Source organism: Chiloscyllium punctatum, chromosome 32, assembly GCF_047496795.1.
Source record: "Chiloscyllium punctatum isolate Juve2018m chromosome 32, sChiPun1.3, whole genome shotgun sequence".
Classification (NCBI taxonomy): Eukaryota; Metazoa; Chordata; class Chondrichthyes; order Orectolobiformes; family Hemiscylliidae; genus Chiloscyllium; species Chiloscyllium punctatum.
The window spans coordinates 46594996-46619496 of NC_092770.1; the positions used below are offsets into that span (position 1 = coordinate 46594996).

General features: G+C 39.2%; 2 protein-coding genes across 8 annotated transcripts in view; one reads left to right on the forward strand and one right to left on the reverse strand.

Annotated features, from left to right (window-relative positions):
- Positions 1 to 24501, forward strand: part of LOC140458136 (voltage-dependent calcium channel subunit alpha-2/delta-4-like) — a 491615-nt gene that overhangs the window by 370200 nt on the left and 96914 nt on the right. For 5 of the 6 annotated variants that reach the window (XM_072552257.1, XM_072552261.1, XM_072552258.1 and 2 more), the window contains 4 exons: positions 11684 to 11745; positions 21558 to 21572; positions 22475 to 22519; positions 22630 to 22692. In XM_072552257.1, the coding sequence (XP_072408358.1) occupies positions 11684 to 11745; positions 21558 to 21572; positions 22475 to 22519; positions 22630 to 22692 (185 nt within the window). The remainder of the gene's footprint in view (positions 1 to 11683; positions 11746 to 21557; positions 21573 to 22474; positions 22520 to 22629; positions 22693 to 24501) is intronic. The other variant, XM_072552260.1, reaches the window with a different exon arrangement.
- The window catches only part of LOC140458138 (leucine-rich repeat and transmembrane domain-containing protein 2-like), a 149681-nt gene that overhangs the window by 105944 nt on the left and 19236 nt on the right, over positions 1 to 24501 (reverse strand). The window lies entirely within an intron of this gene.

The window sequence follows — 24501 nt, forward strand, 5'->3', positions numbered from 1 at the left end:
AAGAGGCATTGTCATGCCCTCTTGACCATTGCAATATGTGCGAAGTCCAGGACAGGGCGTCAGTTATCATCACTCTGAGTAACTTGATGTTCTCCACCCTCTCAGCCTCAGCTCCATTGATGTAGATGGGGGCGTGTTCTCCTCCTTTCTTTCTGAAGTCAATGATCAGTTCTTTCATCTTGCCAACGTTGAGAGAGAAGTTGTTCTCATTGCACCAGATCACCAAGTCCTCTATTTCCCTTCTGTATTTTGATTCAGCATTGTTAGATGTCCTACTATCGCACTGTCACCAGCAAACTTATTGAGAGCGTACTTTTAGAATTTGCCAACACACTTATAGATGTACAGGGAGTACAGTAGGGAGCTGAGGACACATCCTTGGGTGGAAGGGGGAGGGGTTGGGGTGGGTGGTGCTCCAGTGTTGTGTTATTGTGGAAGAGGTGTAGTTACCTATCTTCCCTGATTGTGGTCTGTGGGTCAGGAAGCTGATGATCCAGTTGCAGATGGCGGAGCCAAGACCAAGGTCACAGAGTTTTGAGATCAGTCTGGAGGGGATAATGGTGTTGAAGGTGGAGCTGTAGTCAATGAGAAGGAGTCTGATGTAAGTGTTCTTGTTGTTCAGATGTTCCAGGGATGAGTGCAGGACTAGGGATATTGCATCCGCTGTGGAGCTGTTATATTGATAGGTAAATTGTAGGGGATTGAGGTAGGCTGGGAGACTGGAGTTGATGTGGGCCATGACCAGCCTCTCGAAGCACCTCATTATTCAGTTCAGAGTCAATGTGTGGTAGTCATTAAGGCACATTGCATATGCTTTCTTAGGTACGGGGATGATGGTGGTCTTCTTGAAGCAGGTGGGGACTTCGGCTTGCAGGAGGGAGAGGTTGAAGATGTCAGTGAATACATCCACCAGTTGGTCCACATAGGATCTAGATGCTTGGCCAGGGTCATTGTCCAGGCCCATTGCTTTCCTTGGGTTGACTCCCAGGAAGACTGATCTGATGTCTGCAGAGGGAACAAATGTGTCCAGGCCTGAACTTGATGTCCAGAGTGTAGGCTATAAATGGAGTGGAGTCTACTGCCCAAAGTGTGGCTAAAAATGGGACAGGACCTTGAAACCATAAAGAGAAAGAGGGGCAGAGAGCAACATCAATGCAAGGAAGCATAGGCTTAGAACTTGCAGCATGGTAAAATCCAAGGATACGGTAACCCAGAGTCTCAGATGATGGCTGGAGAATCAAATGAGGTATTAGAATAGGCAAACAGCACCTGGAGACCTTGGAGGAATGCTTTAGAAGCATCAGTAAACTGAGAAGCCAAAGGGAGGAGAAAGTAACAGTTCAGTTGTTTAATTTGAACAATTGGAAACACAGCTGATTTACTGCTGTTGGTTAATAGATGAAAAATTCCATTGGTGATTTACTGGTGACGGGAAAAGTTATTTGGTTGTATGTGCTAAAATACCCAGATAAAATAATGGCAAAAAGATGAAAAAATAAATTTGGTTCTTCCTTCCTCTAAGCTGGAAGATACGGGTTCAAGTCCCACCTGCTTCCAATGGGTTGATTAGAAAATCTCAGACTTCAGTTCTTCCATAGTAAGGAATTGGCTTAAGAACAAGGAAACGGTACAGAAGGGAATGGTGCAAACTGATGTAAGAACTATATTATAGATTTGAGCTTCTGAAAGCCCTTTGTTGCCTAATAAAATGTATGGATATTAGTGATTGAAGCATGATAAAAGAAAATTAAATTTGATCACTTCGGGTATGGGATGATCAAGGATGCAGAAGGAATCCCTGTTTCTGATGGAAGCAATGGTCCCAGTGACTTTTTAAAGTGAAATATTTGAGTCATGCTGTCGGGTCACAAAATGTGTTTTTGGAGTTGGGGCTAGATGTGTCATGGAAGAATGAAGTGGAGGTGTGGTCTCTGGTCTCTTCTCAAACCAAGCAGGAACAAAGCATGGCTTTTGCTTTATCCTTACCAGAAAGTTAGGAGTTAAATATTTTCAGAACTTGATGTCGTTGATCTAGATACTGATCAGGATTGGAAAATTCTAATATGATTCATGGACAGAGTTTACAAAACGTATGTGTTGTTGGAAGCCTATCAAGTAAATTTGTAATGAGATGGGCAATCAGTCCATTGGAAGGAAGTGTATCATTGAATTTGAGAGGTTATAGAAAAGGCAAAAGAAATTCAATCTAGAAATTTTACAGTCTGTAGTGATCTTTAAACTTAACTATTAGATTGCACACAAATCTCAGATCTTTGGTTTTGATAGGTTTCCAATCTTTTGGCAATGACTCTATTTTTGAACAAATGGCTCTGCCTTAAAAGAAAACATTTCTTGCTACTCTCACATGTCATGTTTGCATAGGTTTAGGGTGAGAGGAGAAAGATATAAAAGAGACCTAAGGGGCAACTTTTTCACACAGAGGGTGGTATATGAATGGAATGAGCTGCCAGAGGATGTGGTGGAGGCTGGTACAATTGCAACATTTAAAAGGCATTTGAATGGGTATATGAATAGGAAGGGTTTGGAGGGATATGGGCCGGGTGCTGGCAAGTGGGACTAGATTGGGTTGGGATATCTGGTCGGCATGGACGGGTTGGACCGAAGGGTCTGTTTCCGTGCAGTACATCTCTATGACTCTATGTTGAGAGTTCTGCAGTGATACAGAGAATAGAAGACTCTGATTACTAACTCTCAGGCACCTATATAAGGATGAAATTACTGAAAGAGATTGTTAAATCAAAGGAAAAAGGAAAATACGGGTTTAAGGTGATAGCTGTCAACAAATGAATTCCTTAAATCCATGGGAACAATTAATAGGTGTTACCAGTGTGACTGTTAATGTCAATGTCAGGAATTGTCTAAGAATCAGGAACCAAGTGTCTGAAGCAACTCTCAAAACAAGTGGTTCCAAGGATGAATATGATCAGTATAAAAAACAAGAAAATATTGTGCTAGTAGCTGAAAATGTATGTTGGTCCATGAGTATCTTAGTTGCTGATTCATTTAAATGTGCCATATGAGATAGTGGCTGTCCCATAACAGTTTGGTGCATGGATTGGCTAAGCTGTTTATTAACCATGGACAAAGCAGAATAAAAAACAGGGTCAAAGAATGTAAAAGCTCTACCTGTTTTGATTTGGGAATGATAATTTATTTCTATCTGGATGATCTGGTGATGTTTATAAAAATATAGAGCTGATGTCTTAATATATTACTTGACCCAATTTGTTTAATGAGTGCTTTGTTTGGTAGGTTTACAATAAAAAAAAGTTTGAGCTCTCTGCCTCTGACAGTGCTTGTCATTTTGTTAACTGTTAAATTAATCTAATGGATGATTTGGTGGTGAGCAACCAAGGAAAAGTTGAGCTTTCCCTTGATGACAGCATTAGTAATTTTGTTAATTTTGAGATTTGGAAATTCTGTCATGAGTCTATTTTGTACTTTAAAATAAAATGGAGTTATCTGCCTCTCTTTCATAGTTATGCCCATGCATGTGCTGTCCACCAGTATCCACGAAAGCCTTTTGGGATGATGGGGTGTCATGTGGGTTGGGGGTCCAACCCTCAAAGACTGTTTTGACTCAGTTCATCCCATCTCTCTATTTGTTTTGTTTGATTTTTATTGTTGTCAGCAGTACCTTTTAGGTGCTTTGTTAATTTGATGGTTGGTTTATTGTATAAACACAAAAATATGAGTTCTTTTCCTCTCGTTTGCATTTACATCCACAGCCAAGTGACATTAGAGAGGGAGCACACTGTGCCTTCTGCTATCCTTATACCTCTTCTCTGTAAGAGGCAGGGACTGGGGGTGCATTATCTCCCTCTCAAAACCATTTTGATTTATCCCCACTTAATTGTCCTGCTTTTTTTCATTTCTAGTTTTTGATTTTTGTTCTTGTTAAACAGCCCCTCCTTGACAGTGTTTTTTATTTGCTATTTAGAGATTCTGATTGGTTTAATACTAATAAAGAGCTGAGTTCTACCCCAGTGACATGTTAGAATTTGAACAATGAAAGGTGGAAACTGATGTCAGGGCTATACTATAGATTCGCAATAAAACCTTTTGTAGTTTGCTGAAAGTCTTTAGCTGCCTAATTTGACAAATGAAAATCAGTGTATGAAACACTGAACTCTATCTAGCTGATTTAAAGGTCAGGAATTAACCTCTGACAATATCCTGGTGGATCTGGAGTGTCTGTCAGAAATGTCCACTGTAAATATTTCAATCTTTGGCGTTTAGCTTCTTTGATTATATTTGGAAAGATCTGAGCCAATGGAAGAAATAATTATTTTTTGTATAACCTCAATGCAGCCTATGTGTTTGCATTTCATATGAATGCATAATTCATTACATATCCCAGAAACTGTAAATACTGTTTCATCCCCAGGGACCCACTTTAAATATCTTTAAACACATTTCAGGCAACTCAATTAAATATTTATTACTCAGCATTTACCAACCTCTTGAGCTTTCCTGATTTTAATCATTCTACCAATGGTAGCCATCTCTTAAACTGCGAAGGGCCTAAACTGTGGAATCTCCTCCCTAAATCTGTTACCTCTCTCCCTCACTTTCCTGCTTTAAGCAACTCTTGACAACCTACATCTTTGACCAAGCATGGTCATTTAATATCTTCTTATGTGACCCATTATCTGTAACCATGTGTCACAAATCACCTTGGGAAGATTTGTAATGTTAAAAATACTAAAAAAGTGCAAGTTGTTTTTGTTATAGCTGACTAGTTCAATTTAGTATTCTGAGAAGCTTCTGAAATCTATTCTATGTCACAAATCATGTGAGAAAGAGTTTTTAGATTACACAACTCAGCCAATTAAATTGCCACAAAGAAAACCTGATAGGAATGATTGGCGCAGATGCAATCTAATTAATCTAATCTCCCTACACCAAAAGTCAGTATCATTTTAAAAAGCTTTTAGGGATGGAATCTTAGGAAACAGAAGTATTCTAATGAAGTGGATTCACACTAAACGTATACACTGAAATTATTTATTTATTTTAATATGCTGAGACTAATCTTATGAAGAACATAGCATCAGGAGTGTACTACAATTTACTCTTTAAAAAATGTATTAACATAGCTATAATTTGAATAATGTGGAGATCTTGTGAGTAGCGTCTCCAAGGCAGAAGGCCTACATTCAGGTCTAACTCCAGATCATGATATTCCAGAAATTCGCATTCATACGAGAACAAATTCAGTGTCAGTCTACATTTCACCCAAAATGTGGCAGTGTCAGGCAGTAAGAGTGGGAAAAATATTCCTACTCAGCTTTGCAATGAAAGAAAATTGGAGTTAATACCATTACTAATCATACCTCGAAAATACAATATACATGTAAAAATGCACATTGTCACAGCAAATCAGAACCGAACCCCTTACCCTACGTGTGGTGCAGTGAATCAGGTCTACCTTTGGGCAGAAATCTGAGGCAATAATTTTTTCCATTAAAAAATTATTAACTTGTTTCATAATAAAGCCAATGGCGCTTTAAATTATATTTTACAACTATTAGTACATAAGTATTAATGCATCTAAATGCAATGCTACTGTCCAATATTCAAATGTAATTTGATATATAGGTTATATATGCTAAAAGGGGTGAAGGAAGTATTACATGGTCAGGTTAAATATTTGAATATTAATTGTTCAGCATCACTGGCTAAGCCCTCCATGGTTGCAATTATTGCTAACTTTGTCAAATTTACTCTAGCCTGAAATTCCTCGGTTGCACAGTAAACTATTTTAGACTGGTGTTAGCCTTTACAATCTGGGCATGCAGTTATCAGGCACAATGCAGGTTGCCAGCCGATCGTTCTTTCTGGCTCAAACACACAAGGTATTTTTTTCTAAGGATAGAAGCCACAAAAGTAAAGGTTCAAAGCTAAAACTGCAGAATGGAAATATCTAACAAATTTAGATGCCTACTGATGCCAAGAAGGCATTACTGCCGGTGAAAATCACAAAGTTGTTTCACGTGACTGGGAAGAAATGGAATACAACTATGTAAAGATTATTTGGCAAAGCCTTGGTCAGTATTTTACAGTTTACATAAAGGAAACCAGATTGACTTCATACTCACATCCCATTCATACTTTCCAAATCTCCAAATGAATTATATATAAACAACTGAAATAACTTGGGCTGGGGTTTTCTCATTTTTCAATGGGAAAAATGTTATTAATATTATTATTCAGAATTGGAGAAAACATTCTTGGGAACTCCAGTTTAATAATTTGAAGTGATTTACATGACTATGGTATTTTCAATTTGAAAAGAAAGTAATTTGCATAATGTACTTGGAGAACAAAACCACCTATCTGTTCTTGAGTTGTATTGATTAGCAGACCATTCATTTCAACTGTGAAAAATCAGATTTTCAGTTATTTCTCTTTTTCAATTGATGATATTATCTTCAGTTCCAAAAGCTCTTTTTGACAACTGAGCCATTATGAAAGCTTAACTTAGTTTCAAAAGCTTAAGCGGCATCTACTTTGGTGTGCATGTTTGATTGACAGTTTTAAAGTATTATCTCTGTTTGGTACAGTTAGATGCCTGCTTGTTTTTACAACTAAGCAACAATTTGAGTGTTTTGTTTAATTTGTTCTACAGTATTTGAAGTATGGTGGTTGTTCTTTTGTAACAACTCTATTAGACTGTATTTTTTTCATGTCCATGTCAAGGACTTTCTGTTGCTACTACACAGCACCTGATGTCTTTACGTAGTGGATACTAGTCGACTAGCTATAGAGGATTCATTGGGGGAACAGAGAGGGCTTGGAGAGATGAGGAGAGAGTAGCGATGATTAGGGGGAGTAGGAGCAACACAGAAATCTAGACTGAGACTTAATGAAGTAAAGCAAGCTTTCAATCAGCCACCTCGGCACTTGTATTCCTCCAAAACTGTTTCAGGAATTAGGAAATCTGATTCCTGACCTTCCAATCTCAATGATTCAAAAATATGGGCAGTAAGCACAGGCAGAGATGACATGCTTAGATTTCCAAAATTGGGAAATGGCCTTATTCATATTTCACAAGACCAGTGATTAGGCACATGTGACTGCAATAAATTAAATCAAATCACTGATGAAGTTAATAAATATGATTACATAACATGCACTCGTGAACCAAGGCAAGATTGAACTAATTGATCTGTTTTGATTTCACACCTCAAATCTTTTGATGGATTTCAACATCAATTTTATATTTTTTCCTAGTCTTAACAGCTGTGTCTCACCATGTTGTGAATGGTTAGTTGTAAGGAGCATTTGAAGAGAGAACAGCAAAAGGAGAGTAGCACTTTGGAAAATATCATATCCATCTGGATGCAGTAATATTATGAGAAGCTAAATGTCCCATATAACACAATATTCTGCATTTCCTTATCATAAGCTCTGTCAAAAAGTAACAATTGCACATTTTTAAAACAAAATACTCAATGTTCATTAAATTAAATGCATACGTTTGAGCTAAATAGTTCACATAGAACCAGGAAAATATAACCACATTTTCTATGGACCTTATTCTCAAATTCTAAGGTGCGAGACAACATCACTGCTATATTTAACGTTTTCCTTGCCTTTTAAGAGACTTGAATACAGATTTCCTATTGAGTTAGTCATGAACAGCCCACCTTGCTCTGCCTAACTAATCTGCTACTGGAATTTCTTGTGATAGTTAATTCTCCTATTAGAATGAAGACAAGAACCTTTGGGAGCAGGAAAAGAATAAGAAGAACCAAAAAGCTCCTGTTTTGCATAGATTAATCCCACTTGACCAATAATAACCCCTTCTTGCTTCTCTTACATATCTGACAACTTGCATTTTGACTCATTTAGAGTCATAGAGCTGTACACCATAGAAACAGATTCTTTGGTCCAACTCATCCATGCTGACCAGATATCCTAAATTAATCTAGTCCTATTTGCCAGCATTTGCCTCATATTCCTCTAAACCCTTCCTATTCATATATCCATCCAGATGCCTTTTAAATGTTGTAATTGTACCACCCACCACCACTTCTTCTGGCAACTCATTCCGTACACGCACCACTCTCTGCATGAAAAAGTTGCCCCTTAGGCCCCTTTTCAATCTTTCCCCTCTCACCCTAAACCTATGTCCTCTAGTTTTGGACTCCACTACCCTGGGGAAAAGACCTTGGCTATTCATCCTATCCATTCCCCTCATGATTAGATTAGATTAGATTAGTTACAGTATGGAAACAGGCCCTTCGGCCCAACAAGTCCACACCGCCCCGCCGAAGCGCAACCCACCCATTCCCCTACATCTACCCCTTACCTAACACTACGGGCAATTTAGCATGGCCAATTCACCTGCCCTACACATCTTTGGACTGTGGGAGGAAACCGGAGCACCCGGAGGAAACCCACGCAGACACGGGGAGAATGTGCAAACTCCACACAGTCAGTCGCCTGAGGCGGGAATTGAACCCAGGTCTCTGGTGCTGTGAGGCAGCAGTGCTAACCACTGTGCCACCGTGCCACCCAATGATGTTTATAACCATCTATGAAGTCACCCCTCAGCCTCTGATGCTCTGTGGAAAATAGCCCCGTTCTATTCCACCTCTTCCTATAGCTCAAACTTTTCAACCCTGGCAACATCCTTGTAATTCTTTTCTGAATCCTTGCAAGTTTCACAACATCCTTTGAAACAGTTTCAATAGTTGTCAGACATAGCTAAGTGATAGCACTCTCTCCTCAAAATCTTCGCGTTTGAGTTCCATGCCAAGGATTTCAAGAAAAATCTAGGCTAACACTCCAGTGGAGTACTGAGGGACTGCTACATTTCCAGAGATGTTTATTTTCGAGTGACATTTTAAAGGCTTTGCCTGCCCTCTCGTGTGTAAAAGATCCTATGGCACTATTTTGAAGAAGCAAGCAATTTCTGCTGGCGTGTCTCCACCAAAATCAGAAAAACAGATTCTCTGGCTATGTATTTCATTGCTGTTTTCAGAGCCTTGCTGCATGTACATCGACTCTTATGTCTCTTACAATATAACAAAAATTTACTTTTTGTCTTCCCTGAGCATTTATCACTTAAATCCTGACACTATTTTGAAAAAAAAAGGAGCAGGGGTGTTATTCTCAGTGTCTTGGTCAATGTTTCACCCTCAGTCATTATTCAAAAGCATATTATCTAGTCATTAACACATTATTGTTTGTGGGAATTTGTTGGCATAAATTTATTGCACTATTTCTTGCAAATTACCATGCCACTGCAATTCAAAAGTACTTCCTTGGCTGTAATGTTCCTTGGGATGTCCTAAGATCATTAAGAGCATTATATAAATTCAAGTCTAGAAGTTTTTGTGACACAGTGCAGCATTCCCTCTAACTTTATTTTTCGTGTGAGCCTCCAAGGTCAGTTTGCAGCAGGGACTTCTGGAATTAGAAATGTGTGATCCACGTAGGCGGATGTGTGATCATCATGGAAACAGCAAATGCAATATGCACATAGCCATGCAGCTTAGAGGGAACATTGGCACAGTGTTAGTACTCCCATTACTGTGCTAGAAGACCCTGGTTCAAGTCCCACCCGCTCCAGGGATCTGTTGTAACATAGGGTTAACCTATAAATTCAAGTCTTCCATTCCTGCTTTGCAGTTGAAAATATTTTACCTGGCTTTTTTTTAATATTTTTAAACTTGTGTCTTATTAATCCTTCAGTCCTTGAGACTGAAAGGTCAGTTTTGCCACTTCCTATAGTATAATCCCAAAGATCTCAACTAAATCACTCAATCTTTGAAATATATTGTTTTAATGTCATCACCTTCAAAAATGCAATTCTATAAGGACAAGATCATTTGTCCTCAGAAAATACCATGAAATTGTCTTAAGGTATTTATTTCTGCAAACTGAAAAGGAATTAAAGTACTCCCTCTAGAGGGCTTGAAGATAGCTCACTGCATCTCTTATCTTGTCAGGTTCCTGCTATTTTGTAGATGGCAATAAATAAAGAGGCCTGTGTGGTGATAAAATGGAATGATTGCCTTTATTTCAGAACTATCGGGGGACTGACAGGTGTGTACAGCTGGGTGGAATTTAGTTATGCTTCAGTCCATGTTGCACTCGATTTTCCTGTTGTGCAGCGTTGGATAATTCCTGCGGTTTGACAGGTACAGTCACAATCAGTCAAAGCAACATCCGATTCCAATCCCAGGGGTTGGCTACACTGTCAGTTGCTTGGCCCAAATAGATTTTCAGGATCTATTTTCTTGCAGTCCAAGGATTGGGTCACACTTTCTCCACTCAGTCTAAGAATTACATTTGCAGTAGATCAGTCAAAGTACTGTGGAGACATCAGTCTGGAAGTGGATCAATCTTTCCTGCTATCTGACAAAGGCAAGGATTGGTTATGATAAAAGTGGATTGAAGAGCACTTAATGGTGAGGCGTCCCCAGTGAGTAAGTGGGAAAGGTTAATAGCTTGGGAGTCTAAAGTAGATGTGTTGTTGAGTTGACATGATGCAGGCAATATTTGAGACCATAGCCTTGATGATAGGCATGTGCAGTAGCAAAGTTGGAGTGAGTGTGAATTTGAGGTAACAGACACAATATTACACTTACTCTTAGCAAGTGCAGAATGACATTAACCAGCAACTGTGCTACTGAACATCCTGCTTCACCTGGGTCACAACACTTACCTAGTTGAAATTTGCCTCCAGTTTGGCTTGATTTGGAGTTAAGGTCTTATGTGACAACCCACAGGTAAAAGGACAAATCTCCTCTCCAGGCTCATCCACTAAAACCTCTGAATTTTTGTCTGTGAAGCAGAGAGAAAGCTTTCCTTTTCTCTGGATCTCGTGTCCTCCATAGTAACCAACAGACACCACAATGTCAGAGCCAGTTTCTGATTTGTAGTTCCTGAATGATGTGTTGCTGAGCTTTAATTATGGTACCCACAGCAAGAACGGTAGGAGATCCTGGCAGTAGTGAATACTTCCCCTCTCTGTGCAATTCTAGGAGAAGTACACTCAAGAGCCTAGTTTCATGATAATTAACTGTCTGACCTGCACATATAACTGATTTAACTGATCCATTTAGGTTTTTGTCCATGATAACTCGCAGATGGGGGATTCAGTGCTGGTAATGCCATTGAATATTAAGAGACATTCTCATTTCTGGCTCATGGTTATCACCTCACATTTTGAGTTGCAAAAAAATGTCTGAATATTATCCAAGACCTGTTTCATGTCAGCAATTGCTCAATGGTGATCAGGCAGTCTACAGATGGTGGATTATGCAATTGCAATCTTTCAATTTTGGTCTTTTGCAAGTTTTCACCTGGTTTACTTATGTTCAGCTGCATTATTACAGTAAGTGGCAAACAACCCTTTCCCATGAGGTAATAGTTTGCCTAACTGAAATAATTTTTACATCAGGATATAACAACATGCCAATGTTTATGTGAACAAGGCACAAGGAGAATGTATGTCCCATGACTGTACAAGAAACACAGCTTTAATATACATTTATTGAATCATCAAGATTTCTCTCACCACCCCTTTTCCCAAGTGTGGATTAATTCTTTCACTCTGAGACTCCTTGTATTTTGAAATCATTCCAGAAAATGAGGCAATTAGTTTATTCAAACATAAGGTTAATTATTTCATCTTTTCTTCCAGCTGTTGGCGTGCAGATTAATCTCTCATTAATGCGACAGAAATTCTGGATGGCTACACAGCAGGTAAAGTCTGAAATTTTAGCTGATAAGTGATTTCTCAGGTTATTTTCTATGAATTGTATTTTACTTAGCTTCTTCTCTGCCCTCAATGCTATCCCAAATTCCTTTTAATCTGAATCCATACAGTTGTCAGAGACAGGACATTGTCATTTAATTTTGGCTCAGAAACCACTTTGGTTGCCTATTGATGCACCAAGTTTCTTTGGAATTCCTTGTTAAACTGTGAGAAAATAAGAAAACATGTGAGAATTCCTGTTAATTTTTATTAACAGTCATAAATAAATTTATGGAAACAGCATGCTTGATGGGTGAATAGATTTTTCTCATTTTGTACTATGCAATGTCAGGATCTTTGTAGAACAACAAATCAACCACACAGTGAAACAAACAGCAAATAATTCTTCGAGCCTTTATTGAGCTTTTGCTCCGAATATTCACTGCATTCAGACCATGAGAACCCATCAACAAAGCAGAAAGAAGAATTATTTATTCAAAACTTTATCTACTTCTATGGAATCTATTCTTTTTAACAGATTTGCATATATTTGTTAGACAAATTATTTGAGTTGAAGTTATGTGACAGGGAGTGGGTTCTTCAGTGTATGACATGATGATCATGCATACATAATCTTTGTAATTATAGTGTTTGTTTTAAAACAGTTCACATTTCAATTGTGCATTTTTACACCAAAAATTTGAAACTATCCCATGACGTATTAGTATATGTTATTATATTATATACTGGTACCTAACACTATGCTAATTGTATACATTAATATGGAATTTCTTACAATACTTAAACTTGTTTTGCTCACCATGCTTAAAATATCTGTCTGATAAAGGATAATATAAGCAAGTTTGCCAATGACAAAAAGATTAGTGGAATACTAATTAATGGAGATGGAGCATAAAATTGCAAATGGACATTGATGAATTAAGTAAGTGAGCATGACTGCGGCAAAATATAAGTGTGAGATCATCCATTTTGGCAAACATAAGAATCTGTCTGAATATTTTTTTAAATGGTGAGAAGTGAAGAACAGTGAAGGTCCAAAAAGACTCAGGATTTCAAGTAAACAGATCACAAAAATGTGTTAATCAGGAATGAAAACAATTCAAAAATGTTAGTTTTTATTCCTTTAAGGCTATCTAGATAGAGGAAAAAGTTTTGTTGCAGCAATACAAAGCCTTTGTTTGACCACTGTAAGAATTGTGTACAATTCTGAGCACTAGAATATAACCAAAGCTCACTCAGAGCCGAGACTATATAAACAAATCTAGCTTTTCTGGAATATGAAGATTGAGTAGTGTTTTTATTGAAGCTTTTAAGATTTTGAAAATAATTGATACAGTATGTAAAGAAAATAATTTATGTCCCCTGGTGGGGTGCCTAGGACCAGGGAACATAACCTTAAAAACAGAGGCAGATCATTTGAGTGAAATTTAGCATTGTTTAACACAAAGTTTCACCCTATCTCCCACAAAAAAGTAGTAAAATAATTAATTACTACATTTGATACTAAATTACTCATTTTAAGTTTGAGATTGATGATTTTTTTAACAAGCAAGTTCATTCAGGAATATGAAGCCAAGGTGAGTGCACTGGGAGTTAAGATACTGCTCACCCATAAACTCACTGGTTTGAGGGCTGACAAACATAGTCCTATAATTCTTTGCTTACCAAACTTAACACAATGCAATGTAATTACTTGCTCTGTTATTTTAAGATGTGTTAACTATATTTTAAACAGAGTAAATAAGGAAGAATTTAAAATGAATTTGCTTAATATTTGTTCATTTGTAACTCAAATAAAACCTTCAATGTTTAAATCCCTGAAATTTACATAATCACAGAAGTAACCCAATTAAATTCATGTTTTGTAAGACTTTTTTCCAGTAATTATAAGACTATCTTACTAGAGGAAAGCTATGTTGTTAAAGAAAGGTAATAGAGGTCTCCTTTAAGGCATGCAGCACATTAGCTTTTGAAAAGCAGTTGTTTCCATGGGAACAGGTCCTTGTAATTTGATACCGTTTTGTGCATGAGTTAATAAGGTTGATCCTGTGATGTGCAGTAATGGCTACAGCACTGCAGAGTGGGAGTTTCTCTCCCCAGGCATAAAAGCAAAAACCCTGACTGAAATATACATGGCATCGACAACTTGCTTTGGACCACATCAGTCCTATCACCTACGTTATTTAAATTACAGAACCAACTACAAGAAAAGCAGCAATATCCAAATTACATCTTCTTCTCCAGATCTTACAAGATGAGGGAAAAAGTATGAATAATCAAAATAACACCCTTCTTTTGAGACACAATTGTCTCAGTAATCTATTCTCACATTGTAAATCTTATGCACTCACAAGCCTGGGAAATTGTAAGAGCCCATTTTTTGGACCTTTGTAGCCTGAGTTAGTCCCAATATTCAGACCTCATAATGAAATCTGAGATGCCACAGCCGTCAGTGCAGCCTGAATTCAAGCAGTAGCATGCTGTGAAGGTCACAGTTGAAGAACTATTCCCTAGTTACTCCTATGTTGCAGTACAGACTCTTTCCCTCTGAATGCTGAAAGTCAGCTAACTAGCAGATGGACATAAGGAAATGGGATTCTCTCTCAGCCTGAATGCTGAAAGTCAATATTTGACAAAAGGATTCAAAACTACAGAATCTTAAACAATTTTCAAAACTTAGGGTCATGAAACCAACTGTTCAAGTACTAACATAAATACCTCCACCGCAAGAGCCATTGTGTTCAACTAGCCAACGATTCAACTTAATGAACATAGAACACAGAAAAGTACAGCACAGAACAGGCCCTTTGGCCCACGATGTTGTGCCAAGAATTAATCCTAATGTAAAACAAAATAACCTAACCTATGCACCCCTCAATTCACTGCTGTCCATGTGTATGTCCAGCAGTTGCTTAAATGTCCCTAATGACCCTGCTTCCACCACCACCACTAGCAACGCATTCTATGCATTCACAATTCTCTGATGTCTCCTCTATACCTTCCTCCAAATATCTTAAAACTATGACCCCTCATGCCAGTCAGTCCTGCCCTGGGGAAAAGTCTCTGGCTATTGACTGTATCTATGCCTCTCGTTACCTTGTATACCTCGATCAGGTCACCTCTCTTCCTCCTTCTCTCCAGAGAGAAAAGTCAGATCTTAGTCAACCTCTCTTCATAAGACAAGCCATCCAGTCCCAGCAGCTTCCTGGTAAACTATCTCTGCACTTTCTCCAAAGCCTCTGCATCTTTCCTATAGTAGGGCAACCAGAACTGGACACAATATGCCAAGTGTGGTCTCACCAGGGATTTGTAGAGCTGTAGCAAAACCTCGCAGCTCTTAAACTCGATCCCCCTGTTAATGAAAGTCAAAACACCATATGTTTTCTTAATAGCCCTATTCACTTGGGTGGCAACTTTGAGGGAACTATGTACTTGAACACCAAGATCCCTCTGTTCCTCCACACTGCCAAGAATCCTGTCTTTAATCTAATATTTAGCATTCAAGTTTGGCCTTCCAAAATGCATAACTTCACATTTATCCAGGTTGAACTCCATCTGCCATTTCTCAGCCCAGCTCTGCATTCTGTCTGTGCAATAGCCCTCGTTACTATCAACGGCACCTCCAACCTATGTGTCATTTGCAAATTTACTAACCCACCCCTCGACCACCTCATCCAAGTCATTTATAAAAACTACAAAGAGCAGAGGCCCAAGAACAGAGCCCTGCGGGACCCCACTCAACACTGACCTCCAGGCAGAATACTTTCCATCTACTACCACTCTCTGCCTTCTGTCAGCCAACTAATTCTGAATCCAGATAGCCAAATCTCCCTGTATCCCATACTGCCTACCATAGGGAACCTTATCAAATGCCTTGCTGAAGTCCATATACACCACATCCACTGCTCGACCGTTGTCAACCTGTCTTGTCACCTCCTCAAAGAACTCAATAAGATTAGTTAGGCATGACCTGCCCCTTACAAAGCCATGCTGACTGCCTTTAATCACTGTTGTGGTTTTGTTCGCCGAGCTGGGAACTTGTGTTGCGGACATTTTGTCCCCTGTCTAGGTGACATCCTCAGTGCTTGGGAGCCTCCTGTGAAGCGCTTCTGTGATGTTTCCTCCGGCATTTATATTGATTTCTATCTGCCGCTTCCGGAAGCGGCAGATAGAAATCACTATAAATGCTGGAGGAAAGATCACAGAAGCGCTTCACAGGAGGCTCCCAAGCACTGAGGATGTCACCTAGACAGGGGATGAAACGTCTGCAACACAAATTCCCAGCTTGGCGAACAGAACCACAACAACGAGCACCCGAGCTACAAATCTTCTCACAAACTTTGCCTTTAATCATGCTAAGATTTTCCAAATAGTCATAAATCCTATCCCTCAGAATTCTTTCCAAACCTTGATGACCACTGACATAAGACTGATTGGTCTGTAATTGCAAGGGATTTCCCTATTATCTTTCTTGAAAAGAGGAACAACATTCGCCTCCTTCCAATCCTCCAGTTAGACTCCCGTGGAGAGTGAGGAAGCAAAGATCTTCGCCAACGGCTTAGCAACCTCCTTTCTCATTTCCTGGAGCAGCCTAGGATAAGTCTGGTCTGGCCCTGGGGACTTATGAATTTTATAAATTTGCCAAAATTACAATTACATTAACTTCATCAATCTTGATCTGTTCAAGCCTGATTCCCAGCTCCTCAAAGTTCTCATTTCCCTTCCAGGTCCCTTTCCTTAATGAAAACCAAAACAAAAAACTAATTTAGGGCTTCCCCTATCTGCTCAGAATCCACACACTAGTTCCCTACGCTAGCCCTGATTGGCCTTACCTTCTCCCTGATCATTCTCTTATTCCTCACGTATGAGTAAAATGCCTTTGGGTTCTCCCGAATCCTTCCTGCCAAGCCTTTCTCATGCCCCCTCCTGGCTCTCCTCAGTCCATTTCTGAGCTCCTCTCTAGCAAGCCTGTAATCCTCTAAAGCTGTGCTAGACCCTTGTTTCCTCCACCTTACGTAAGCTTTTGAACAATTTTGAAAAATTCAGACACTGATCTGTACATTTGTTTTTATTAAACTTTTATCTTTTTGAACTTATCACTTAATTCTATTCTGGGTCTGCGTTAACTTACTAAGAATTATCAGCTTTAGAAATTAATAAACTGTCTCTTTGTTAACTAACGGAAGCTTCGTTAAAATGGTTCATTTTAAAATATAATTCAGTTGGATTTGGGGAGAAAGGTATCCACAATTAACTTTTTTACCACTAACCAAGAATGAGGTGAATAAAGATAGGAAGCCAGTTCATCCCTCCTCACCTGGGAGTTTAACAATTTTGGGAAATGTAACAAATTGTGGAAACTAACCTGGGATCCCTGCATGAGTGCAATAAGTACCACCCACCATGGTGATGTAGTATGGACTTGTGATCTGAATGGCCTCGGATCTCAAACAAACAAGTGTTACAACTAGACCCTGAGCAAGGTTCCCGAAGTTATTACAGTTCAGGATGGGTTACCCAAATTGCCAAAGAATCACAAATGAACTGGTTACCCTTCTTTATCCACTCATCCTCTCAATTGATTGCGACAAAGTTAATTTTTCAAGAATCGGCTGCCTAATGGATATATTTCTCCCAGACACAATGAATTTGATTGAAGGGTGTAACTTTAACTGGCTTACTTGATTTAATAAAAGAGTGAATTTATTTAAAGGTAAGAAGAAGTAATAATGCAAAACCTATAAACACAAATTAGAAAGAAGTGAGTCCAAAAAAATGACGAAAGTTACAAGATATAAACATGTAAGGGTTTAGAAAAGATTTACAAGGATGTTGCCAGGGTTGGAGGGTTTGAGCTATAGGGAGAGGCTGAACAGGCTGGGGCTGTTTTCTCTGGAGCGTCGGAGGCTGAGAGGTGACCTTATTGATGTTTATAAAATCATGAAGGGCATGGATAGGGTAAATAGGCAAAGTCTTTTCCATGGGGTGGGGGAGTCCAGAACTAGACAGCGTAGGTTTAGGGTGAGGGGGGAAAGATATAACAGGATTCTAAGGAGCAGTAGGTGGTGCGGTTATGGAGTGAGCTGCCAGAGGAAGTGGTGGAGGCTGGTACAATTGCAACAGTTAAAAGGCATCTGGATAGGTATATGAATAGGAAGGGCTTAGAGGGATATGGGCCAAAAGCTGGCAAATGGGAACTGCATTAGGTTGGGTTATGTGGTCAGCATGGATGAGTTGGACCAAAGGGTCTGTTTCCGTGCTGTACATCTCTATGACTCTATATGGACCAGTCCCTATGGGTTGTGTGTGAGGAGTAGATAGTGCAACATTGATAATTTGGGAATCTTGCCTTTGCAGATTAGTTAAGATTCTTTGTCAAAGAACAAAATTCGAAGAAATTTACGGCACAGAAATGGGCCCTTCGGCCGTCCTGCACCGATCCTGATCCTCTATCTAAACCTGTCACCTGTTTTCTAAGGGTCTGTATCCTTTTGCTCCCTGCCCATTCATGTATCTGTCTAGACACATCTTAAATGGCGCTATTGTGCCTGCCTCTACCACCTCCGATGGCAATGCATTCCAGGCACCCACCGCCCTCTGCATAAAGAACTTCCCACGCATATCTCCCTTAAACTTTTCCCCTCTCCTTTTGAACTCATGACCCCAAGTAATTGAGTCCTCCACTCTGGGAAATAGCTTCTTGCTATCCACCCTGTCTATACCTCTCATGATTTTGTAGACCTCAATCACGCCCACCTCAACCTTCATCTTTCTAATGAAAATAATCCTAATCTACTCAACCTCTTTTCATAGCTAGCACTCTCCATACCAGACAACATTCTGGTGAACCTCCTCTGCTCCTCTCCAAAGCATCCACATCCTTTTGGTAATGTGGCGACCAAAATTGTAACCAGTATTCCAAAGGTGGCTGAACCAAAGTCTTATACAACTGTAACATGACTGCCAACTCTTGTACTCAATATCCCATCTGATGAAGGAAAGCATGCCATATGCCTTCTTACCACTCTATTGACCTGTGTTGCCACCTTCAGGTAACAATGAACCTGAACACCCAGACCTCTCTGTTCATCAACTGTCCCCAGGACTTTTCCATTTACTGTACAGTTAACTCTTGAATTAGATCTTCCAAATGCATCACCTCGCATTTGCCTGGTTTGAACTCCATGTGCCATTTCTCTGCCCAACTCTCCAATCTATCTATATCCTGCTGTCTTCTCTGTCAGTTCCCCTTCACTACCTGCTACTCCACCAATTTTAGTGTGATCTGTAAACTTACTAATCAGATCACCTATACCTTCCTTCAGATCATTTATATCTATCACAAACAACAGTGGTCCCAGCATGGATCCCTGTGGAACACCACTGGTCACAGGTCTCCATTTTGAGAAATTCCCTTCCACGAGTACTCTCTGTCTCCTGTTGCCCAGCCAGTTCTCTACTCATTTAGCTAGTATACCCTGGACCCCAACGACTTCACCTTCCTCGTCAGCCTACTATGGGGAATCTTATCAAACGCCTTACAAAAATTTCTGTATATGACATCTACAGCCCTCATCAGTCAACTTTGTCACTTCCTCGAAGAATTCTATTAAGTTGGCAAGACATGAGCTTCCCTGCACAAAAACATGTTGCCTGTCACTGATAAGTCCATTTCCTTGCAAATGGGAATGGATCCTGACCCTCAGTATCTTCTCCAGCAGCTTCCCTACTACTGATGTCAGGCTTACTGGTCTATAATTACCTGGATTATCCCTGTTATCCTTCTTAAACAAGGGGACAATATTAGCAATTTTCCAGTCCTCCAGGACCTCCCCTGTGTTCAAGGATGCTGCAAAGATATCTGTTAAGGCCCCAGCTATTTCCTCTATCGCTCCCTCAGTAACCTGGGATAGATCCCGTCCAGACCTGGGGACTTGTCCATCTTAATGCCTTTTAGAATACCCAACACTTCCTCCCTCCTTATGCCGACTTGACCTAGAGTAATCAAACATCTATCCCTAACATCAACATCCAGCATGTCCCTCTCCTCGGTGAATACTGATTCAAAGCACTCATTAAGAATCTCACCCATTTTCTCTGACTCCACGCATAACTTTCCTCCTTTGTCCTTGTGGACCAACCCTTTCTCTAGTTACCCTCTTGTTCCTTAAATATGAATAAAAAACTTTGGGATTTTCCTTAACCATGTTTGCTAAAGATATCTCATGACCCCTTTTGGTTCTTTTAATTCCTCATTTCAGATTGGTCCTATATTCCCAATATTCTTCCAAAGCTTTGTCAATGTTCAGTTGCCTAGACCTTATGTAGGCTTCATTTTTCCTCTTAGCTAGTCATCCATGGTTCCCTAATCTTGCCATTTCTATCCCTCATTTTCACAAGTCCTTTGCTTTGACTGGTTTACTGGTTAACCGACTTCTAGCACTCAGTTAAGGAGAGTACTTTACCTGCAACACAGGAGTAACTAGTGGGTGGTTCTTTGACTGTGACCTTCACATCATAGTAGTGCTCAAACCCAGGCTTATACACATGAATACTTCAGCCCTCTGGCACACATGAGCATCTCAGCCCACTAGCACTTAGAAACCACAATTAAATTGGCTTTTAACCTCTGTTCTTTTGAAGTCTTGAAAGGAAAAGACATGAAACATCCACCCAGAATGTTATCTTTTCTCCCATCATGCTTAAAGATGGAGGTAACTCCCAAGAGTTGACAACTCAGTTAATATCATATTTCACTTTTTAAGACCATCCTTTTTAAGCTTCATTGACAGCTCATCAGATGTGACATTCCAGAGCTTCTCACTCAGAGAGTCATTGGATTTACATCTGCAAGCCACATTTCTAAAGAAAATTCAATACACCCATAGGTGATCCATAGTTATGGTTCTTCACCACGGCATTAAGATCTAACATCCAAGTCCATAAGATGATAAGACTTGGAGCAGAAATTAGTCCATTCAGCCCATCAAGTCTGCTCCACCATTCAATCATGTTTCTCATCCCCATTCTCCCTGTAACTCTTGATCTCCTTGACAATCATGAACCTATTTATCTCTGTCTTAATTAGACTCAATGACCTGGCCTCCACGGCCTTCTGCGGCAGTGAATTCCATAGATTCACCGCTTTCTGGCTGAAGAAATTTCTCCTTATCTCCATTCTAAAAGGTTTTCCCTTCCTCTAAAGCTGTACCCTTGGGACCTAGTATCCCCTACCAATGGAAATATCATCCCAACATTCACTCTGTCTGGGTCTCAGTCTAAGAAAGTCCTCCTTGTAGTCTCTGTATTAATGTCTATCATCTAAATGCAACCTGTAGCTAGTTGCTAACATGCAATAAACTACTTCTTCAACATAAGATCCTCTTCTAGTTAGACCATCGTTGTTCTTTTTTCTCTATTGTGTTAGATCAAGAAAGGTCTGTACACCATAGACTTAAAGCAAATACTGGCAGTGAGGTGTAGACACAGTTTAGTTGCATATACAACATGATAATCAACAGGGTGGGTTTCATTTAGTTGCTTCATTCAACAGATGTTAGTGTATTTTATATGATAAAATCTATTGAAGTCTGATGGAATACCTTGGTTTGTGTTAGCATTTTTTTTTGAACTTCAGTGATTTGTAATGTGTGCATGTTCGGGTCTGATCATGTATGCGAGTATAATAGAATATGCAGGTTTATATTGAAGTGTACAAATATATTTGCCCTGATTCTTACAACTGATTGAGCTAATGTTTCTTCTTCTTTGTTGCTGCCATGCACTATTCCATGTACAGTCTAATGATACAGATGTAAGTAAACTACTTTGTTGAAAAGTATGTATGAGGATCAGACCTAAAGTTAGAAACAACTATTGCCCACATACCAAAGAGAAACATACACCATCCTGAATTGGAACATTATTCCCATTCATTCATTGTCATTGGGTCAAAAACTTATCATGAACTCCCTCTGAACACCACTGTGGATACCTACACCAGATAGACTGCAGCTGTTCAAATGTGGCTCACCACCACCTTCACATCATTCGGGGTAGGCAATAAATATTAGTCTAACCAGTAATACTCATATCCTGAAAGAATTTTTTTTAAAAGTTTGTATTTCCTGTGTTCCTGACCTGTATGGAATCTGGCTCGAGTCGAAAATCCAGGTAATTATGGTGGGAGATGACTTATTCTAAAATCCAGAAAATATAATGGAGAAAGTGAAATAAAAACATAACTTATTCAACTACTATGGTTAAGATCTTGCTTTCACACAAAGGGGTAGAATTTGCCTTAAGACAATAATGTCCAAAGAATTAAAACATTAAATTGGTCCCTGATCAATTGAAATGAAATAGACTGACTTCTAGCTCTACTTGTTTCATTCATTGACAGCTTGTTTCATGGGGCAGTACACCTCTTAAAGGAATAGCATATTTTGACAGCCAGTGGATCAAACAAGAATGTTTATTTTGGCAGCAGAGAAGAATCTTGTGTGTCTAATTGGGCAGGGAAAGACCATGCTCATTTTTATACTTTGGCCAATTTTCTCATGATGTCAATCAGAAATTTTGATATAATTTACACCTTGTTTATAACAAAAGGGAGAAACATTTGCTAAACAGATGTCCTCAAAAGAGTGGTGTTTTAATATTAATTTAATATGATGTTCCTGTGTATTACGTATTTCACTTCATCTCATTTTCCAGTGCAGCAACATAGAAGGTACATGCCCCATCAGCTGTGACGATGATGTAAGTATCCAATAATCTTTTAAACTGGAAGAAAATAACTCTTTAAATGATTTACAGAGAAACTACCAAAAACATTCCACATAATTAAAAACTTTTAATCTGTTATACAGGCTCTGAATTGTTTCTTAATAGATAACAATGGGTTCATTCTGATCTCCAAGAAAGAGGAAGAGGTAAGTGTTCTGTTCAGATGGAGGGGTGGTTTTGACTTGAATACAGTAAGGGGTACACAGTGCAATAGGATTGCAGCCATTTTAACATGGGGTCACGATCTGCAGCATAACTGAATATACATAGTATGAAAGTGGAACACACCATTTTTCTCACAGAACACTGGTTAGGTGTTAGTTGGATCATAGGGTAGAATCCTGGGCTCATATTATAGAAAGAATGGCAACTCTTTGGGGCAAGGGTATGCAGCTGGTTCACCAACTTAAGAACAGTGATAGGTAAAAAAATACCTTGTAGTGAATGTTTAAGTAGATGAGAATAAATAAGCAGAAGGTGCGAGATGCTCCAATGTGCTTTTATAAAGGATAGCATAGTGCCAATGTGACTGGTTGGTAATCTACAGCCCCAGGCATATGAGTTCAAATCCTACCAAGGACGATGGTAAAATTTAAATTCAATGAAATTTAAATCTGATAAAATTTGGAATTAAAAAAGTGGCAAATAGCAAAAAGGTAACCATTGTTGTAAAAATACATTTGCTCCACTAATACCCTTTAGAAAAAGGGACTCTGCCATCCTCATCTGATCTGATGAACATATGATGTCCCATAGAAATATGGTCCTCCAAAATGGCACAGAGAGCTGAATAGTTCAAGGACAATTGGGGATCAGCAATAAATAAATACTTTGACAACGATTGCAATGTGAAAGTTCTCGTAATGACTCAGGAGCAGCATGAACAAGGTTCATACTCCTAATTGTGACAAATTACAGTGTTGTTAGGGCTGGATATTTGCTATCGGTGTGTGTAGCTAAAGCTGGGAATTTTCCTGATCTGGCAGACACATCCCAGTTTGAAGGGTTCAGAATCATGCTATTTTCACTTTGAGTTTGAGCTGGAGTCAGGAGTGTTGACCTTGAAGCAGGTCCAAGGCAGCTGCAGAAGTGCTGAGGTTCACAGATTAGAAGGCCTGCCTTGGTTCCTTGGAATTTTGTCCTAACCTTAAAAAAAACTAGCTTGGTCCTCTATCCTTCATCCCTCTCCCACCCAATCCCCAAAGCTCCTATTACAAACTTACATAGCTTAATTCAGCATGCATTATGTAAATAACCAATGAGCCATATCATAACAGTGTGGAACTGCTGTGAAAAAAAAAATGCATTCAGAAATGTTCTTTGTGAAAATATGCTTCGCAACCCAATAACAGTATAAATGAGAAAGAACATTAAGTGGGAACAACAGATACTGCGGAGAGTTACAATTCTTAATCCTACATTAAATAATTGAAGCATTGATAAAAGAAATTACAAACAAAAACCACATAAAATGTCAATCAAGTAAAGTCAACAACTTACTTCATTTATCAAAATAGAATTCCTGTTGAAATCATGCCTGAATCGGTCTAAACTCTCAGCCAGCAAGGAGAGAAAAAAAGCTAAATCTGCTGAAAACTGACCATGTGGGGAACGAGAGCTGGAATCCTAGAATCACACCCAGATAACTATTACTAAATGACTGAGAAACTTCAGCCCTTATGGCAGAGTTTTGCCAATGCCCTGTCATTCCTGAAAACAGAACTGGAGGGTGCATCACTTCTGCTCTTTTGCTTTTTCCCCATTTCATAGAATCATAGAATCCTTGCAGTGTGGAAGCAGGCGATTAGGCCTATTGAATGCATAGCAATCCTCCAAGGAGCATCCCACCCAAACCCATCCTCCTGCCCTATCCATGTAACCCTGCATTTCCTATGGTTAATCCTTCTAACCTGTGTACCCCTACATTTAACATGGCCAATCCAGCCAACCTGCAA